Source organism: Hermetia illucens, chromosome 3, assembly GCF_905115235.1.
Source record: "Hermetia illucens chromosome 3, iHerIll2.2.curated.20191125, whole genome shotgun sequence".
NCBI lineage: Eukaryota > Metazoa > Arthropoda > Insecta > Diptera > Stratiomyidae > Hermetia > Hermetia illucens.
The window spans coordinates 15,321,930-15,344,041 of record NC_051851.1 but is presented as its reverse complement, the minus strand read 5'-3'; the positions used below and the strand labels follow the sequence as shown (position 1 = coordinate 15,344,041).

General features: G+C 39.2%; 1 protein-coding gene across 8 annotated transcripts in view; it reads right to left on the bottom strand.

Moving 5' to 3' along the window:
• Positions 1-22,112, bottom strand: part of LOC119650690 (sodium/potassium-transporting ATPase subunit alpha) — a 146,530-nt gene that overhangs the window by 56,031 nt on the left and 68,387 nt on the right. For 2 of the 8 annotated variants that reach the window (XM_038053661.1, XM_038053659.1), the window contains exon 1: positions 18,500-18,923. The exons of 5 other annotated variants lie outside the window; for them this stretch is intronic. Coding sequence is in view for 1 of the 3 variants with exons in the window: in XM_038053657.1 (XP_037909585.1) it covers positions 17,875-17,883 (9 nt within the window). In the remaining 2 variants the exon portion in view is untranslated. Of the gene's footprint in view, positions 1-17,874; positions 17,903-18,499; positions 18,925-22,112 lie in introns of those variants that run through there. One more of the 8 variants, XM_038053657.1, reaches the window with a different exon arrangement.

Genomic DNA, 22,112 nt, shown 5'->3' with positions numbered 1-22,112 from the left:
GTGGGTATATGCTTAAAAATTCCATTACTCTCTATTTTTTAAAAAGCCATTTACACAAATAATTTAATCTGGAAAACACTGTCAACTTTCAATATTATTAGCACCTTTAGCAAATGTGTCAGCACAAAAACCAGATACAAAAAACGGCTTATCTAATAGCAGCAAAGGGCAAAAGGGCTGGGGAGAAGTAACTTTTCCATATATGAGATTTTAATATTTCACTCGAATGTCAATTATTCTTGTTAATTATGACGCCAGCATCTTATTTGCATGGCTTAAGATTAAGTAAATTCGTGCGAAATTGATAACTTTGAACTGCTATAACTTTGGCACTAATGGCCGGATTTTCATGAAACTTTGGAGTATTGTGCGCGATACTGTCCTCTATGCTGATCATTTGATAGACCCAGCAGGAATTTACGGGGAGTTTTCTAGTCAACTTCTAAAAATTGGTAATATACTATTAGTAAGTTTATTTGAGTAGATATAAGTGGAAATTATTTTGAGGCCTAGATTTCACACAAGCGCACGGCCTTGACTCTGTTCAGATTTTTGGGTTGGGTCATTTCCGAGAATGAATCCTGTCTCACTGTAAATGTGCACATTTTGGCACTTTACTCGTGCATTTGGCAATTCACGTCAAAACTGAGAGCTGCTTGTGAAAGTACTAATCGAGTCCTTTCATATGATACCCAACGTGGGCGCATCAGGTGACCCCCCTTTAAATTCCACCTAAATTTATGCCACTCACTGTATGCATAGGATTTCATAGTTCCAATATGTAGCCGTTTCGGAGAAAAGTGCGGGTGACAGATTGACAGACAGTGAATCGTTTTTAATAAAATTAACATATTTTTGAAGGTGCATCCTTTTACATGATCCGACCAAACCGAACTCTTAAAAAGAACTCACAAAAATTACCCTTTTTCCGGCTCTTAGGTGTATATCTCCCCTTAATGGAGCGAGAGTGAGGATTGATAGTCGCTAGGGGTCAATTCAGACCTTCGAAATTCACATTTCAAAAGTTGCACTTAGCAGACCTAGGCGCAAGATGGAAATTGAGACGAACATTTTGAGCATTGAATTCAAGAGCAGAATAAGGAGCATCAAAAGCAGCAAGAGCATCAGACAATTGAGCAGGCTGAGGAGAAAGAAATCAAGAGTGCAATTTAAGTGATTTATAGTGAGGTTGAACTGAAGGCGACACAGGTGTTTGTGAAAGTCCATAAAGAAGAAGGATGGAGATAGTTACTAGGGAAGGGTAGAGAACCGTAGAGAGATTAAGTCGCCGCAAGCAATGAAAATTTCCGATATGTAGAAGGATTCCTTATACAGGGAGGCCAGGAAATGACAAATGGACTTACTTTTGGCGGGGAAATACGTTCGATAACACATCGATAAAATAAAGAGGAGGAAAAGGTAGGTTCGTCACGGGAAAGGCGCCCCAATATCGATCATGACATTTCCGTCAGTTACACTATTCAAGGTCGCGCGATCTCTGCCACAATGATAGATAGAGAGAGTAGCATTCAAAGTGATTACAATTCAATACCGTATCACCGGTTTCAGAAATGCAGATGAATTCTTGCTCCAAAGCGACAGCAGGTAGACTGAATTAGAAAAGACTTAACTGAATAAACCATTCAATTATTTTGGTCGAGGTATGCTGATGGCATAGAAATTTTCTGTAGTTTGTTTCTTTGGTATGTTTGGGGGGGGGAGGGTTTGAATGAAACCCCCTGCGGCCTAAAGTGGACTTGGGCAGCGACTACGAGGACGTGGCGATATTTCACCTTGATGAAAGTTATTGAACAGCCGAAAGTCTCATCTTACCTCAACTTCGCACACGAAAGAAGTGCAGATTGATGCGTAATCTCTGTACAGAAGTGCCTCATACTCTAACAGAAAAGCTGAAAACTGTATTCACACTGGCTGAAAGTTGCCGAAATACCACGTGTTGACGAAGTAAGCTGTAATGGAAGCTGATCCTACTTCACCAATTCCGACAAACCAAGCCAGAGGAGCTACGAAGAAGTAGCAAAACCGGTTGTCAAATATGACCTTTTTTCACAATGTGTGTCTCTAAGGGCGAGGAGTCGTATTGCCCCGGGACCTCGATAACGCGCTCAAGCCAGTAATTCAATTAATTTTTATTTAGAAGCTAATCAATCAACTGCTAAAAACAAACTTTATTAATTATTGTTAAATCTATGTGGAAAATTTTAGTAAAAAATAAAACATGTTTGGTTCATTCCAATACTTTTCAACCAACCAAAGAAATAAGTCCCCATGGTTTACCATTCTTAATTTTTTGCATTGAAATACAAACTAATTTAATTGTTTAAATCCCAAAATACTTTTGTAAACTCAATGAAGTTTACTCCATTTTTACTTAGCTATAGATACTAGCTTCTGTATTCAGTAATCCCATGTTTATATTCATTTTAGTATTGATAGAAACCCGTTCCTTTATCCCTTGTTTCAATTGCTGCTCATATAATATTATAGTGAATCCAATGACAAACCTGGAACAAAATATTTCATTACTCAATAAAACTATTGTATTTCTATAAATAAGAAAGCGTATCAACAATGAATACATTGATCAAATAAACAATCACATCCGATTAATTATTCCCATGTCCTGTCATTTAAACTTAATTGAAAAAGTTTCATAATATCTCGCTAGTGCTACTAGCCTCTGTCTATTTTGCATGCGTCAACGAATCCAAGTCATGTTCACTGGGTCTAATATAGATAAATTCTAGTCATACACGTTTAGCTTAGGTGTTACATCAACCCATATATGTATACATACACCTATACATGTTAGTTTGAACGATAGATGAATCAAAATCATTGGGAAAAAGAGTAAAATTTATTACCCCTAGAACCATTGATGAATGAAAATCTCGAGCACAATAAACCACTAACTTACGTAAACTACTATACTTTGTCTCGAGGAATCAGATAAGCTACAATTTATACTATATATCCAAGTAGGTTTGTGTACAGATCGGAAATTTGAACATACGTAAAAAGCTCAATCGATCACAATTAAAGTAAAATCGAATGGTGACAAACTTTACGAGCCAGCCACCAGCTAGCAGACCTTGATTGAGTTGGTCAGATATTCTATTTATAACTTTCAATATCGAAGAAAGGTAAAGATTAGTCTGGAGTAAAAAAAAATATATAATTCATAGCTTGGATTTTCCTAGAAGTTTAGACTCTTTCAAATTTTTTTATTCTAAATACTTAAAGGCCTTAAATTATCTATAGTTAAAAGGATGATCTAAAGAGAAAAAATTTCGGCGTCAATGGGAAATAACTATCAAAAAATAAAAGGAGCTTGGAACTTATCAATAAATATTACACCAAGGATATGAGAGTATAAACTCGACAGTAAACTATCATCTTTTAAATCACTTGGCAACCAATCTTGACTTTTTTCCTAAGAAATCAAATGCTATGCCTGGAGAGACTGCAGAGTCGGAGAAGGATACCTTCTACGAGACAGTAAAACGAACTTTCGAAGCCTGTCCCAGATATGATATCAAAATCATACTTGGGGATTTTAACAGTCAAGTAGGGACGGAGCCCCTATTCAGGCGATACGTTGGCTCTCATAACCTACATCAAAATACAAATAATAACGGACTGCGGATTATTCAATTAGCAGTGTCACACGAAATGGCTGTTGGGAAGTACCTTGTATTGCGCAGAAAGCGGTCCACAAACATACGTGGGCCTCTCCCGACGGGACCACTTTCAACCAAATTGACCACGTGTTGATCGAACGCCGCCACCTCTCAGCCTTGATGAATGTCAGAATATATAGGGGGCCAATGTAGACTTGGATCACTATCTCGTTGGCATAGTGCTCCGAGCTAGAATTACAACACCACTTAGAATCCCCGCTGACAATCAGGTGAGAGTTACACTGAAGCCATCCACAACTAAGCCCTCCGCAACACCTATAAGGGGGAAATGGATGCCGGAATAGCCGCAGTCAACAGAGATCCTGGAGATGAAGCATCAACAAATGATCTTCACAACCACCTGAAAAACGTTATCATAGATACGGCCACAAACATACTTGACCCCAACTGCAAAAAGAGTCGGAACGGCTGGTTTAATGATGAATGTAAGCTAGCAATGGAAGGGAAGAATGCCACATACCGAGTAATGTTGCATTCTCAAAGGAAACGGGCACGCGCGATGACTTATTACGAACCCCGGCGAGCGGAGAAGCGACTTCACAGACGGAAAACGGAAATCTGTGAACTCGAAAGGAACAAGGAGCAACCGTACCAGCCGCGCAAATTTTACCAACAAGTCAGCAGAATGAAACCTTATACACCTCGATGTTTATCCTGCCGAGACAAAGAGAGAAATCTGATTTCCGACAGAATAGGCATATTAGAGCGATAGGTTGAATACTTTGATGAACTACTGAACAACCAGAACGTCGGGGAGTTGGAGGTCCTGCCAAATGAAGACGACGAACAAATACTGCCACCACCAAGTATAGAAGAAACAGTGCGTGCAATTCATCGGCTTAAAAATCATAAGTCGCCAGGAGCCGATGGAATTACAGCCGAATTGGTTAAATATGGAGGTGACCAATTACACAAGTGGTTCATCAACTTGTTCTCAAGGTGTGGGACAGCGAATCAATGCCTGACGACTGGCAAAGAGGCATTATCTGTCTCATACATAAAAAGAGAGATATCACACAGTGCAGCAATTATAGAGGTATCACGTTTCTGAGTACCATCTATAAGATATTCTTCGCTATCTTGCTAGGCCGAATAGCCCCATACGCTCAGAACATCATTGGCCCATACCAAAGAAACTGCACTCCAGGCAAATCAGGAACAGATCAAACTTTCTCTCTACGGCAAGCGACTTTAAAGCCCCCTATGCGGCCGCCTGGCTGTTCCCTTCATCAGGGCTAACAAGTCCTAAACAAACGGTTCCCGAAATATAGGTTTTTGCAAGACCAACAAATTAACACTAGCGAATAGGAAAAACAAGTTTTTATTATTTCAAATACAGGACTTTATAGACTTCGTTATAATGGACCAAAACTTTGTAATGAAGTTTGAAAATACCGCTTTGGATCCCAGAAAATTTGATCATTGACCTTGGTCCCTGCTCCCTGTCTCGTATAACAAATAATCAGGTCCTTGAAATGTTTTAAACTGAAATCCTCTACATTTCTGAGATTGAAAACTATTAAAGCTAATTCCAGTTAGGCAATATATCATACTGTTCCAAACCTGATCATGCGTAGAAATATTAATTTTATAGAAGGCTCATTGGAATTTAAATTTGACAGTCTCTTATTAACTAAAGCTTCAATTATGATTGATTATATACTCATTAGCCGCAAAAGCACGAGCAACTACGTACTATAGATTGCACAAGTGAAGAAATAAGTTCTAATGAGAAATATTGTTGAAAAAGGCATATCACTAGCCATACGTTTACGTTATATTTTAAACCACTAATTAGAAGCTTCTAAATATTAAGAGTTTATATTTTCCATTAACACTTCATCCAAGCTGCTAGTGAAGAATTGCTCATTTAAATCAACTCAAAACGTGCGTCGGTATATAAGATAAAATCTTTTTCATCACAATTCAAAAATCCCAGGTGTTAAGCTAATATCATCTAGTTCGCTCCAAATATATCCAGTCAACTCAGGTTATAATTGATGTGATGTTGCCGTTGGAAGGTGTTCTTATATCGCGGAGGTAATTACTAAGACCTAATTACCAATATCTGGATAAATTGTGAGAAAAAGAAAGTTTTGTTCAAGTATAGCGAAGAAACCGCCCGAAACTGTCCGATTCTAAGACATTTGAATAAGGACATCATCAGAGTAGAGAAGTACAATTATAATCGACACAGTCACGCAGTCACAGTGACTCAGCTTTTCTAATTTTTCAAATAATAGAAAAAATCTGCTTCAGCTAAGTTTAAGCCTGAACAAGGCGGTTTTCACACTGCATATAATTCGCAACCACGTCGTGTTTGCGAATATATATAAAAGAGCGATAACCACATGTAGCCACATTTGATAACTCTGCCCTCAAAGAGACGGACTGGGTTGACCCTGACCAATGTGCGAGGTCAGATAAAAGCAGCCGGATCACTCTCAAGACCATTCGACACCAACAACGGTCTAAAACAAGGGAATACCCTATTATGTGTCCTCTTCAAAGCGGCCCTGGAAAAAGTGATCCGTGATGCTGATGTAAACGCGAGGGGCACTATCCTCTTTAAGTCCACCCAACTACTGGCCTATACTGACGATATCGACATCACGGGAAGAACGACCCGAGATGTACAAACTGCCTTCATCTAGATTGGGCAAACTGCGCGAGATCTTGGGCTGCACATCAATGAAGATAAGAAAAAATATATGGTGGCAACATCAGCACCAAAAACCAACCAACCGATAACACCATACGGCACTGGTCAAACGGGAAGAGTAAAGACAAGAGACTGCAACTTTGAGACCGTTAATAATTTCTCCTATCTAGGGTCGAAAATCACAATCGATAACAGCTACGACGATGAAATCCATGCACGGTTGTTGGCAGCCGGCAGAGTCTATTTTAGCTTACAAAAACTGTTCCGCTCGAAACGTCTCACCATAAGGTCAAAGCTCTTACTGTACAAGACTATGATCTTGTCAATCCTAATGTGTTCCTCGGAGATTTGGGTTCTTAGCAACCAAAATTCAAACTCTAGGCCGCCTTCGAGAGAAGAATCCTCTGAAGAATTTTTGGCCCCCTACATGAGGATGGACGATTCCGTAGCCTACATAATGACGAAATCTATGGCCATCAGGTTGTGGATAAAATCCGTATGGATGAGGATGATCCAGCCGGAAAAGTCTATAAGGGCAATATCTATGGTAGAAAAAGAAGACGAGGCAGACCCTACCTAATATGGAGGGATGGCGTAGGTCAGGACGCCAGACAGCTTTTAGGGATATCAAATTGGTGGACCTCGGCGCAAAACCGGGATGGCTGGAGTTCCTTATTAAGGGGTAAGGTGGTTCTGCCGTTGATGATGATGATACTCTCAAAGCAGAGATGAGGCCGCTTACCTGATGAGTTGTCTCTGCCCTGGGCGAAACCGTCAGTGGTCCGTTTGTAAAACCTAGACGTTTAGCCCAAAAAGACAAGTCCGTAGATAAAAAAAATAGAAGAAAGCTTTTCCCTAACTGGTCTATCCGTAATCAAGTGGAAGTAGACTCAGGACACCCTCAATCCTTAAAGGGAAAAAGCATTACATTTTAATGGAAAAAAATTATCATTCAAGTAAATGGTGAAGACCATTTGCTCATAGTCTATAAAAAGAAACAATGTACTAACAGTTCAGAGCGATGTTTGGAGCTGTTCAACAATGCAGTGGTTCAGGGAATAGAGGCGGAACTACTCAATCTCATTGCCCTGAGTTTGAAACTCTGCGTCATGAATGTTTGTGTTCGTCTTTGTGCTTGTCCCGCGGCTGTAAGCTTATCAATTGCAAAGCATGAAGTGGGTTGTGTAGAAACTGAAGCACAAAGCCAGAATGCGGAATGGGGGAAAACCACAACAAAGAGACTATTATATTAGTACTAAGAACGGCGACAACTAGCCACCGAAATACCCATTTTTGAAAAAAAGAATTCTAATTTTTAATTTTAATTATTGTAACGAAACAAACAAACTGCCTATTTTCGAATACTGTACACTTATAGGAACGTATATAAATTGAGCGTACCCATATTTCCGATTTACTTCTTATATCTATCTGAATTAGGCTCTACCCGCAAAGTTCATTAGCACGCATATACTATATACCTACATATACACATGTCTCGTTGGAATAATTGATATTCATATACAAATGATTAAAGAACTAAAACAAAATAATTCTTTTCCACCCAATTCATACGAACTTACTTCGTTGTGGTATTGACGAATTGATATGTGATGATGACGCCATTAGGTTGTAGAGTGCACGAAATTCACAAAAAATTGTAAAGTTTTACCTCCTATAACTTTGTTAATAATAGTTGGATTTTCCTCAAACTTGACCAAATTGTGCACTATATTCTTCATTATACCCATGCCAAATTTTGTACTTCTGGGACGAACACAAGGGGGGTCCCGGGAAAATTTCTAAAATGTGGAAATATACTATTATTAACTTTATTTGTGCAGATATCGGAACCGGATATATTTTGAGGCCTAGATTTCGTAGAGATGCACTATTGAGATTTTTTTCAGATTTTTCGGTTGGATAGGTTCAGAGAACGGGACCTGTTACACTTTTTGGGGGTCATATTTTAAGCCCTCACTCCCCTATGTTTCACCAAATATCAAATATTGAACCAATTTCGAAAAGTACTAATTGAGACCTTTCATTTGATACCCCACATGGCCACATTTTATGAAAAAAACTTTTGCACTCTCCTTTCACATGTATGGGGAGCCCCCCTTAAACTTAACACAAAATGGCGGCAGTTGCTGCATGTAAAGGGAACGGCAGATCACATACTCCCACCAATTTTCGTGACAATCGGTTCAGCCGTTTCCGAATAAATCGGCTGTGACAGACAGACAGACAGACAGACGGACAGACAGACATCGAATCGATTCTAATAAGATTTTGTTTCACACAAAACCTTAAATGAACGGCAAATACTACGCTATTTTATTGGGTCAGGCACGTGAGCCAGTCGCAAAGAAGAGACGTGACAAATTGGCGCGGGAAGTGTTGTTTCTGCAAGACAACACGTCCGCTCACACCGCTCAGGTTGCGAGGGCTGCCCTAAAAGGTACGGGATTCACAGAACTTGACCACCTACCCTACCGTCTGGCTCCCAGCGACTTTTCTTTTTTTCCAATTTAAAGGAGCTACGAGGACGAAAATTTTCAAACGACAGGGAAATGAAGCCGGTCGTAGAACACCATTTTAAAGAGAAGTCTAGGTAATATTTTTGAAGTGGCAATAGCTTAGGCCACGAACTTATCAGCAGGCCCTCGTAAATTAAGAAGAAAAAATGATCTTTCAACTAGACGATCCACCGTTTTCATCTGATCAGGCTCTTAGTAGCTTTTAACTGTTTTCTGAAATAGCAAGAATGCTCCAGAGGAACAAATTTGGCTTCAACGAAGAAGTGATTGTCAAAACTAAAGCCTGCTTTGGAAATAAAAATAAATCATAGAAAAACTATTGATATGTTGGAGTGTGTTAGAATCAAGGAGCGTTTGTTTATTAGCAAAAGTGAATATCATATAAAAGTTGTTGTTGTTGTTCTATTGCCATCCTACCAATTTATTGAGTGACATTGGGCATCTGGATGGCATAGTGATTAGAGCACAAAGCTGTCCCAACCTTAATTCGCTGTTCAAATCTCACGGGTGGCAATTTGTATTGTGACTGGATGTTGGATACCAGTCAACTCAGCTGCCAAATCAGATACATTGGCCAAATTGCTTTCTAGTGTACCGTTAGGATCTTGAATAGAACTACTGTAGTGCCTAGATCCAAACTGAATTGTTATGTCATCGGCCATCATAATTGGAACACTTTCATACCCTGCGACTTTCCCCTTATCGCCAATTTGTGGAAATATTATCCAAACATCGATTTTACATCTGATTTTCTTTTCGATACACTTCCTATTCTATACACATATAATTATAGATACAGTATATGCACACATGTTTTAAGTATAGCTCTGTCCAAAATTTGTTACTCAAAAGTGGCGTTTCTGCTCATACTCGAGTTTATCAAACAATAAAAGTCTGATAACTATTCCAATAGGAGCCGAAACAAAAAATGATAAGTAGTAACGCCAGAAATCTGTTTATTAATGTTACTATTGTTCAGTGACGCGTTTAGATAATGCATTTAACAGCTATCATCTGATTCCTTCCATCAATGAGAACAAATCGGAAGCCGGCAGCTTGGAGCTTCAGACACAAATGGTTTTGTTTTTTTATGTAAGGATTTTTATGGACGACCATTGGATGGTTTCTTTATAATTTTTTCAATTTATATCATTTCAAGGATTAAGAGGGAGCTTCTGTAGTAATTGCCCAGTAGTTTATAGCTAGAAATTGTTGTTGCTCATGTTGTTCATGCAATGTATGAGTCTGCATATTAGAATAAGGCTCGTTTTTTGCGTATTTTGCACCAAACTTTCTAGTATCGTACCTTGTATTTCGGTAAAACTCTCATGCTACTAAATTGAAGGTAAGCGATTTAATTTAAAAATTGACAAAAATTGGTAATATTGTATTCTTAACTTAATTTGGGACCTTATGGGAATGATATGCATTTTCAAGCCTAGACAAAATTAAACGATTCTGTACACACATGGGCTTCGGTAATTTCCATCTACCGATATATATCGCGGTCAAAGGGTAGTATAGAACCCAATGGCAAAACATGGCTACGATGGAGCATAAAACCTGGGAAACGCCTGCTAAACCAACATCAACAGCTCTACTACCAAACCCTATCTCCGCCTCCACGTGGTGATCGCTGGAAGTTCCTTCTTCATGAAAAACTGCAGACGAAGAAGGATGAAGGCGAGTCTCCCGAGCCTAAAAACGGGACAAAATGTACCAACTGGTCCTCCAGGTTGGGTAGGGCTGACAACCCTACACGGAGAGCCGATGTTACGAAGCCACAACAGGACAGGATGGATAACACAACGACGAACCCGACAACGGATTAACGATTTGCGCATTTTCTCATGGAACGTGCACTCCCTGTACAGACCGAATGCTGCTGAGCAGGTAACCGATACCCTGTCCCAATATAAAGCTGATGTAACAGCGTTGCAAGAGATGCGATGGACAAGGCCCGGTGTCCTGGAGAAGAGCCGCTACACCATATATTATAGCGGCCATACAGTAAACCATGTGCTCGGAGTAGGTTTCTTAGTCAGCCAAAAAATTAAACCTGCTGTTATCGACTTTGAAAATATAAGTCGAAAGCTATGCAGTCTACGTTCGCGAGGCAAGTTTAGAAACATAAGCCTCATAAACGAATTTTTGGCCCCCTACATGAGGATGGACGATTCCGTAGCCTACATAACGACGAAATCTAAGAGCGATACCATGACCATCAGGTTGTGGATAAAATCCGACTCAATAGGTTACGGTGGGCGGGTCACTTAATCCGTATGGATGAGGATGATCCAACCCGGAAAGTCTATAAGGGCAATGTCTATGGTAGAAAAAGAAGACGAGGCAGACCCTGCCTGATATGGAGCGATGGCGTAGGTCAGGACGCCAGACAGCTTTTAGGGATATCGAATTGATGGACCTCGGCGCAAAACCGGGATGTCTGCAATTCCTTATTAAGGCAGGTCTAGACCGGATACCTGTTGTTGCGCCGTTGATGATGATGATAATCAGCACAACAGTTCTTTAAGAACGCGATGCTACTTCCCCTTAGCAGAATAATAATAATCTTTCTTTAGCAAATAAAATTTGAACTTGGAAAAAACTGCTTATTTTGACTAACAATATTCTATGTTATAATAAAACATTAAGAAAGTCCGTGTGGCATGATCAAGTTTAAATTCTTTTAACCAGTACTATTTAGTTAAAATAGAATAGAATAGACCAATTGGCAGCAACCGTCCTCCTATTTTATATAATCTAAAAGTTAAATTTCAAAAGTAATGTCTACTGTGAGTGTTAGATGGCAAGAACATATATGCGAAAATTTGAAGCTTTTTATAATTAATAATAATGTCAATTTCTCCTAGTTCTTTAAGTCCAATACCGGTTACGACTAGCTACAGCCACAATGGTATTCTTCACCGCTATGATATTCTCCATCACAACGACAGAAACGTGAATCTAGTTAGCATTATGAAGAAAGATGGATCCCGGACTTCTAAAATAGAACTATTTTTCTACCTCGTATAATTATGGAGACAATGAACAGGGCAAGCAGTATCTCCAACAATACTAAACATACTCTTGATGAGATATAACAAATTAGTGACTATCCCGAAAAGTTAGGACTTCAAGACTATTTCCAAAATAAAAGATTCAAAATCTTCATCACAGAGAATCCACTCTAGCTTTTCTCACATCAAATCTAGCTCTTGATACTATCATTCTTATTCAAGCAAACATTTACCCCCACGATATTTGGTTGCATTTTCACTAACTCAGTCCGCGGTTAACACGGTTGAAATTGAGATGTACGTCAGCTCAATCAGTAAGATAGTTTGACCTTAATTCACTTTAGACTGGTACTAAAATGATTTGAGAGGGTCGGAACCTGAACAAGTTTCATCCAACTTACTTTGAATTTTATGCAATTTAATATACTTTATCAATGCAGGCAACATTAGCATAACTAGACGAAAATCCCCTTGACCAGTTTCGATGTTTGAGTCATAAAGTCGAAAACATTCAGAAGAGGGTAATCACCATTTCATTCCTATTCCATTTTATCTTTTGTTCTGGAATATTTTTCCAAACTATTCATATTTTCATAGTCCAAGTTACTTTCATGGATTACTTTTCCTATCTGAAGTGATATTACTGAACTCGTTTTAAAGCACTTACTTCGTTTAACCTAGTGAATCTATCTAAAATGGAAAGACTCAGAAATTAACAAAAAAACTCATTTATAGAAAGACTCATGGCAAATATTTAGACCAACACTGCCAGTAATATACGTAGAGCGAGGCTAAAAGAAATGGAAAGACGGAGCCACATAGTCTGTTTCCAATTTCAAGCAGAGTGGAATCGATTCGAATATTTAAATAATAGTAAATAAGTGTAGAATAAAAATTCAGATCCAATTTTTTTTGTTTCAGTCTCCTATATTCGGAGAATGTAATATTCCAATGAGGAATTTTACGTAAATATCCAAGAGAGTTCATCTTGATTACGATTACATAAGATTTCAATAAAATGTAGACCAAAATTAAAAGAGGGACGATGACAGCGACGGTTTCCTACCAGGGGAGAGGCAACTCATCAGAAGCTGCCTCACCTCTGTCCTGGGAGCAGCGTGACCCGTAGCTGTCTTCGTCCCTCTTTTAATTATTGAACCTTGGGTATTAAACCCAAAAAGAAGAGTCGGACCATAAAGAGCAGGAGCAAGTTGCTCTTAATTTGGTACAGTCCGTCACCAAGTGGATGGGGACTTAGGACTTCTCCTCTCCTAAACAAACCGGGAAACCGGAAGCTTGACGCTTCAGGTATAAAAGGTCTTGTGCTTCCCTATGTGAGAACATAATGAAGTTCTCCATTGGCTGACAGCATTGACTCGAAATATTTAAATTGTTCAGTTCTGCCAATGGCAGTAACCTGCCCAGAACTGAGCGATTTAAATACCTCAGGTCAATGCTATCAGCCAATGGAGAACTGCGTAATGAAATTGCTTCACACATTAACGCAACTTGGATGAAATGGCATTCCACAACGCAAGCGAACTTCTCAAATCTAAAATTTACTGCAATGTCGTCCGTCTACCCCTCTCTATAGTTCTGAGTGTTGGCCGACTGTAAAAGACAACGAACGGCGTCTTGCGGTAATGAAAACGAAGATGTTGCATGGCACTGGTGGCGTGGCTCGTTTTGATCACATCCGAAATGAGGATATCCGTGATCGATATGAGGTTGCACTGATCGTGGAAAAACTGAGTGTGAGGCGTTTTCGACGTTATGGCCACGTAATTCACGCTAACGAGAATTCACTTGCCAATATTGGTCTGAACATTGAAGTCAACAGTAAGCGACCAAAAGGCCGGCTGAAACAACCGTGGCTTGATACGCTGGATGGGGATTTAAAAGCCTCGTGATTACATCCAAATCAGGCAGGAAACCGGAAACTGGGCACTTCAGGTATGAAAGGTTTTGTTTGCTTCTTCTGTGAGTAAATTTGAGTGTAGAGCTACCCCATTTGTACGTAGCCCGGGCGCTTCAGGTATGAAAGGTTTTGTTTGCTTCTTCTATGAGTAAACTTGAGTGTAGAGCTACCCCATTTGTACGTAGCCCGTTATGTATATACATTTAGCATGTCTGACTACCCACTTTAGTGTGATATTGATATTTATTTGCAGTAAATTTACACGGTAAAGTCAACTTTGAGCTATTGTAATTTTGTTACTAATAGTATGATTTTGATCAGACTTGGGGGTAATATGCTTCATATTATATTTTATACTACAACTTTTATAACTCTGGGATAAACTTACTCAATTCCCCCAAAAATATGGTAATATACTAATATATCGATATGGAGAGCATTTTGAGGCCTGGGCACAATACAGAGGCAGCTTCATGATTTTTTTCAGATTTTTCGGTTGGGAAGTTTCCACCCCTCCCACTCCCCGCCTTTCTTCGAAACTAAGACCGGCTTCGAAAAGTGTTCATCGAGACCTTGCATTACATTTTTACACATCCCTTTTACATGTATGCCCCCCCCCCCCCTAAATCTCAACGTAGAAGGATATCACTCACTGCTTGCCTAGCCGTTCACAATTCCCACCTTCCCACCAAATATCGTGTCAATCGGTATAGCCGTTTCTGAGAAAAGTGCGTATGACAGACAAACAGACAAACGAGACAATTAATACTAGTCCCCAAGCCAAACAAACCTTTGGGTGAAGCTTCGTCCTACAGGCCGACATGCCTTCTAAATAATATTGGCAAACTATTCGAATGAGTAATCTCTAACAAATTAATACGAATTGCCGAAAAGGATGGCGGTCTCTCCGAAAATCAGTTCGGTTTTCGAAAGAGGAGGTCTACAATGGATGCATTTGTCCTAGTAGCTAACACAACTAAGACCGCACTTGAAGAGGGCAAATATTGTGCAGTGATTACACTTGATGTGAAGAATGCCTTCAATTCTGCTAGATGGAGCAAGATACTTGAGTCCCTAATCGACTTAGGCGTGGCAAAGTAACTGTTGCGTATCGTTGCCGACTTCCTAATCAAAAGGATTCTGTGCTGCGAATCAGATGAAGGAATGAGATCATACCAAACGACATGCGGAGTTCCACAAGGGTCTGTTCTAGGGCCACTCTTGTGGATTATTATGTATAACAGAGTACTGACCCTAAACCTTCCTACTGGTGTGGCCTTCATTGGTTTCGCAGACAATATTGGTGTGACGGTTGTTGCACGCCTTCTTGAAGAAGTCGAGGTTTATGCAAATGAAGCAGTCTATGAGATTAAATCCTGGTTAGAGAATGCTGGTCTACAGCTCGCAGAGCATAAAACGGAAGTAATACTTATTACCAAGCGGAGAGAGTGCACTTCCATGAAGATCAAAGTTGGAACGCAAACAATTCATTCCAAGCTTGGACTTAAGTACTTAATTGTAATGATTGACCAGAGATTAAATTTCAGATTGCATGTGAAGGGTGCGGCAACCAAGGCATATAACATCGGAGCGCTGATTGCGAGAATGCTACCAAATATAGGTGGCCCAAGGCCGAGCCGTCGACTCCTTATTTCGAAGGTGGTCAGTTCGGTCCTACTCTATGCAGCCCCAGTATGGGCAAATGTATTGAAAAATATAGCAAATAAGAGAAAGATTGGAGCTGCGTATTGCATAGGTATACTCCGAACATGTTGCGCTTACAGAACAATATCCAATGAAGCAGCTTGCGTGATAGCAGGAATGATCCCGATTGGGCTTCTGGCGAAAGAAATATACCGACTTTACGATCGTACGTATCTCACCGGAGAATCTCCTGCCCGTCGGCGACAATTGGCACGAGCTGAAACTGTTGCAGAAAGGCAAGAGAAATGGGACAAGTCAAAAAAAGGCCGCCGAACTCACAAAATCATATGGGATATCCGGAAATGGATCGAGCGACCCCCAAATGGGAGTTCCGCGGGGAGAGTGGAAGGAAAAGGAGATGGTTTTAGTGGGTAAAAGTCCCACATAACCTTGTGGCAGGAGCCTGCGGTAGCTCTTGAAGCTTTCCACCTTCCATCGGCAAAAAAAGACGACAGACAGACAGACAGACATTGAACCGATTTTAATAAGGTTTTGTTTTACACAGTTTCTTAATGAATGGAATTTTATTTCATTCGAATGTCAATTATTCTCGTTAATTATGACATCAGTATCTTATTTGTAAGGCTTAGGATGTGGTAAATTCGCACGAAATTGATAAGTTTGAACTGCTATAAATTTGACACTAATAGTCGGATTTTCACGAAACTTGGAATGTGTATGCACGAGACTATCTTCTACGTCGGTACTTCTAGGATGAACTTAAGGGGAGTTTTTCAGTCAATTTCTAAAAGTTTGTAATAAATTATAAGTAAGTTTATTTGAGCAGATATCGGAATGGGGCATCTTTCGAGGGTTAAATTTCACATAAGTGTTTTGCACAAATCCTTAAAAAGGCTAGGTAGAAGTGGACTCTTCATAAATGTGAATCTAATATTTCACGCGATTCTCAATTATTCTCGTTAATTTTGACGTCTCGTTAATTATGAGTTTGAACTGCTATAACTTTGGCTATTAACGCCAGATTTTCATGAAATTTGGCAGGTGTATGCGAAATATAGTTTTCTATTTGAAAGCACTGATGAAGGGAACAAGTGGTTCCCGAAATATCTGTATTTGCAAAAATAAAAATATCAACACTAGCGAATAAAAAAAAACAAGTTTTTTATTATTTGAAATGATTACACGCTGGAAACACCGCATAATTACACTCAGATAGTCCTCTATGCTGATACAAAATTTGGAAGTCCTAGGATAAATTTAAGGGGGGTTTTTCAGTAAATTTCTAAAAGGTGGTAATATACAATTAGTAAGTTTATTTGAGTAGATATCGAAATGGGACATATTTTGAGGCCTAGATTTCATGTAAGCGCACCACCCTGATTTTTTTTCGGATTTTTAGGTTGGGTAGTTTCCGAAAATGAGTCCTATCTCACTTTTAGTGCGTACATTTTGACACCTCATTCGCGCACTTTGCAATTCACGACAAAACTAATATCAGTTCCGGAAAGTACTAATCGAGACCTTTCATTTGATATTGATACACGACTATATCCGGTGAAAAAAATTTTTGAATCCCCCCTTTGCATGTATAGGGAGCCCCCCTTTAAACTCTACTTAAATTTATACCACTCACTGGTTTGGATCCGTTTAGCCGTCTTGGAGAAAAGTGCGTGTAACAGACAGACAAACAGACAGTGAATCGATTTTGTTTTACACAAAACCTTATTAAAGAAGACCAAGCAAAAGAAGTGCCGATCCACTTAGAAAATAACTCAATACATTCCTGGAATATCATGCATATTAGGCGCTGAAAAGGATTTTCCAATGAATGTAAAACCAGTTGCTTCTACTTTGCTTCAGAATAAGTATTACAACTTCTATGAGCATTCCCCAGCAGCGCATTACACTCTACGAAAAATCAATTTGTTCACCCATCATCATAATGCAACAAGAACTGATCAATGTAAAGGGCACCTGGAGCAGAGGTCAGAATTGAATAGAACCTCAAGTACTGTGACACAATCCTATTCACACCTTACAATCGGCTTCTCACTCCAAAGGCTCAAGCTTATATCCGACATGGAAAATCAATGCAAAACCACCACAACCCCAGAATAAAGCCTATTTCCATAATCGACCGATGCAGAGTAGTAAGAAAGCAGCAAAATGTGTTATGTAAAATTCAGGATGAGTGAAAAAAGAAAAGTCTGAAGAGTTTTGCTTTATAGATTATAAAGTGACTGATGAAAATGGAGAAAGGATTCTATGGAAGTTGATAGTGATATGGAACTGAATATTACTCATAAAAGGAAAAAAAAAAATTAATAAAATAAAAAGCATGACCTACCTCAGGCATTTCCGATTTATATCTTTTGCTAACAGTGCGAGCAAATGAAATAAACGATAAAGCAAAAAATGCGAAACACAAATTAATGAGAACAGTAAAACTATGGAAAATACACGAGAAACTATTTATATGATGGGATAGTCTTCAAACATACGGAATACATTGTATGGATATTATGCAACAATTGTTGTGAATAGTAAGGATTTCTACACTCAAATTTCAAATTGAGATGAGATATCAATGAAAATTACATCAATATTCTGCCCGAGCAGATATTTCCCTCTTTACATATAGTCTCCTCTGAAAATTGAAAAATCAATATCAGCTCTATGGGAAAACTGACTTCACAAATAAATTATACAAAAAAGATACTTCTTACTAAATAGATATCTCTGTCACACACCAATTTCTAGAATTGATTTCAATTTTCCTGGATAAATTGAACACTTTCAGGACAACACCATTTCTCAAAAAATTAACTTTTACATCACTGAGCTGAGAAAAGTATCGATCACTCAAATGTTATATCACTTTCCATATACTTTCACGAGCAAAGTATAAATCTAATGAATTCTATCTAAAATTCGTTTCTTCTAGCTTAGAATAAATTTTTTTTTTCCTCTACCTTTTAAGTCCCTCTTGAGAGGAACTTTTTCCAATTTCTCGAATAAGAAAACTTCACTAACACTTGTACGAAGCACACACTATATGCCACTGATATTATAAAAGTTGCAGCAGGAAATGGGTTCCACGAAGAAATTCTTGAATTTTCTTTTTTTTTTTCTTGAACTGATTTTACTTCTAGAAACCACTTAAAACTATTCTGGCTTTTTCACTGTTCCCTCCCAAGAAAAATTCACACTTGGATCTTCCTTGAGCAACTTTTCTTTCTAAAATTTTCTATCCAAATGGGAAAAAAGGGGTTTTCCTCCAATGAGGAAAGGATATCCTCTTTTTCCTTCTTTCTACTTTGCCTTGTACCGTACAAATAATTTTGTAGATACTCGCGACCTTTTTGGTACGGGAACAGCGCTCGACTGATGCTTAGCTATTTTCCACTGAAGCTTTTCGCCGCTGCCGTGTCGTACCCTAATCACTAAATCGCATACGCCAAAGCTTGCGTCTATTTCGTATGAATATTAAGGGGAAAAGTGCTGGCTTGATAGCATGCTACATATATCACAGTCCACATCACTTCACATACACCATTCCCAACCAGCTTTATCAAGAATGCAACTTTCATACATACGTTCACACAGCCGGCAAGGTATGCCCGATAGCGATGGTTAGACACACGAATATGCCCCAACAACTACCCCTTGCCAATTGCATAGTATTAGCCCGGGTCTAACATATGATTTGCATTCCAAAAGCACTAGTGTGGAAATTTTCTTACAAAAAACTCCCTGTCTGACACCATTTCGAATTTAAAACATATTTTCACACATACTACCCTGGATACAGCTCTTAAATCTGATCCATGTAGCCATCAACGTGTTTGAGTAATATATATATTCCTTGCGAATGCGCACAAATTACGTCACACTGCGTCACCACGACAAATACATTGGCGTCGTCATGACTGAAACGGCAAAGGAACCGGAAAAACTGGAAAAAAGGAAAAACCATATACGTCGGAAAAAGCTTCCTCGTCATGCATTATAATTATTCAACCCTCTGAAAACTGGCCTTACTTTTCTCCACTTTTCAGATTGTTGTAGAGTAAGCTTCCTCTTGGTGTAAAAGTCGACCAAATATTTTAGCTCAGTGACCCCAAAACACAACGGGAGCACCCCCGCTTGCATAAGGTTCCATGTAGGGTAAAAGCTTCAGAGGGTTCAGATAAAGTTATGTAAATGTTGGGGACTTAAATATTGTATTCTAGAAGAACAAGCTTCTCTATGGATATATCTATAGTGAATTATCTGAATTGTCTTATACAGTGATGTGAAAATAATTTAATCACTACTTGACATTAAAAAAAAATTCCCAGGATAATTTTAGCGCAAGGATAATTCAAGGATTTTGACATCGAATACGTAGTGAATGGAGATTATCAAGAATTTTTGAATCAATTTCATAATACATATGTTGGAAATTATTTTATTTCATTTAAAGACAAGATACGTAAAAGCGGTCTCTTTGGCCGACCTAACCACAGACGGCTACATTAGACTTTTTGTTGAAGATGCTGGGAGTCCTGAGTCCGCACCCACTTGATGACGGACCGGACCACATGGGAAACAACTTACTTCCTCTTTTGCAGTCCACGGAATCCTCTTTTTTGGGTTAAACACCCAAGTTTTCAAAAAAGAACGAAAAAGTTAACTGACGACTTCGTCCAGGGCAGAGGCAACTCATCAGACGCTACCTCACCTCTGCCCTGGGAAGAGCGTGACCGAAAGTAACGACAATATAATTCGTACCCATTACGTGTTTGCGATTATATTTAAGTGGAGCGATTACCATCTGTCGCTATTTTCAGTCACTCTGCTCCCAGGGCAGAGGTGAGGCAGCGTCTGATGAGTTGCCTCTGCCCTGGACGAAACCGTCAGTCAACTTTTCCGTCCTTTTTTGAAAACTTGGGTGTTTCCGTGGACTACAAAAGAGGAAGTAAGTTGCTTCCCAAGTGGGCCTCAGGATTCCCAGCATCTTCAACAAAAAAATTTACATTGGCCTGGTTTAGGTCTGGACTTATGACGGATTTGACTTGAATATAATTCATACCCATTACGTGTTTGCGATTAATTTAAGTGGAGCGATTACCATCTGTCCTTACTTTCGGTCACGCTACTCCCAGGGCAGAGGTAAGGCAGCGTCTGATGAGTTGCCTCTGCCCTGGACGAAACCGTCAGTCAACTTTTTCGTACATTAGACTATTTATCAAGCCAAATATCAAATCAAACGTTATCATTCAAAAAAACTATGTGAAATTTCTACCCTTGGAAATAAGTCTTAATACTGACAAACATACAGCGACGGACAATTGATTAGATTTGTTTTTGCTGCTTTTAAAAGTATATTTAGCAATGTTTGATACCATTAGATTCATCACTCCTATTCAGATTCATCACTCCTGTTAAGTTTTATCTTAACATGGGCTCCATCCTCGACCATCCTCGCTCCTATGACCATGTATACCACAATTCGGAATTGTCTGACTGGTCTCCGCAATCTGAAATACAGTCTGTTACATAAGAGCGTGGTCTTTTCTATGACATAGAGGGCACCTCAGTCCTTCATGCTTTTTGTAAAAAAAAAGTCAGCTCTCTGTCAAATTTAGTCTTCAATTGAGTGGTTTTTCGAAATGAGTGCTGTTTACGCCTCTCGCTTTGAAGCAATTTTTCTATGTTTGCAATTAACGCAAACTGCTTCTGCGAAATATATGGGAAAGTCGAAGCAGTTCGTTAGCAAGTGGATAAATCGCTATAAAAAGGTCGGTAACGTTGATGATTTTCCTGATCGCGGAAGTGCAAGCAAAGTCTCAAAAAAAGACGAAAAAAGATTCTCGCATTGTTCTCGAAAGATCCAACTTTGACTTTACGTGGAGCTGCTGTGAAATTGAAAGCAAAAGGTGTTGACATATCTTACGGAACGATTCGCAGGCGCTTGCTTGCCAATAAACTGAAATATCACAGTACTTTGGAAAAACCAATGTTGAGTGCAAAACACGTTGAAAAACGAGTGGAATGGGCAAAGGAAAACTTGGACCGCGATTGGAGCAACGTAATTTTTTCTGATGAATCCTCCTTCTAGGCATTTTCGAGCATCAAACACGCCTGGACAACCTCCACCAGTAGGATGCTTCAACGGACTGTTAAACACCCCGTCAAGGTCCATGTTTGGGGGTGCTTCTCAAACAAAGGTTTCGGTACTTTGTTCTTATTTACTGAGAATTTAAATGTCGAAAAAATGAATAAAATATATCAAGAGGCTTTGTTACCATCTGCTAAGCAATGGTATATCAAGAAACATGAAAGCTGGATCGTTCAAGAGGACAACGATCCGAAACATCGGAGTCGAGCGTGTAGCGAGTGGAAGGCGCAAAACGGAGTTGTCACTTTAGATTGGCCATCTCAGTCACCGGATGCAAATCCCATAGAAAATGTGTGGGCTCTGATGAAAATGCAGCTTCGCAGACGCAAGCCATGTAATTTAGATCAACTTCCTCGACAAATTCGGAAAATTTGGAGGTCTTTCCGGTAGAATATGCAGAAAAACTAGTGGAAAGTATGCCC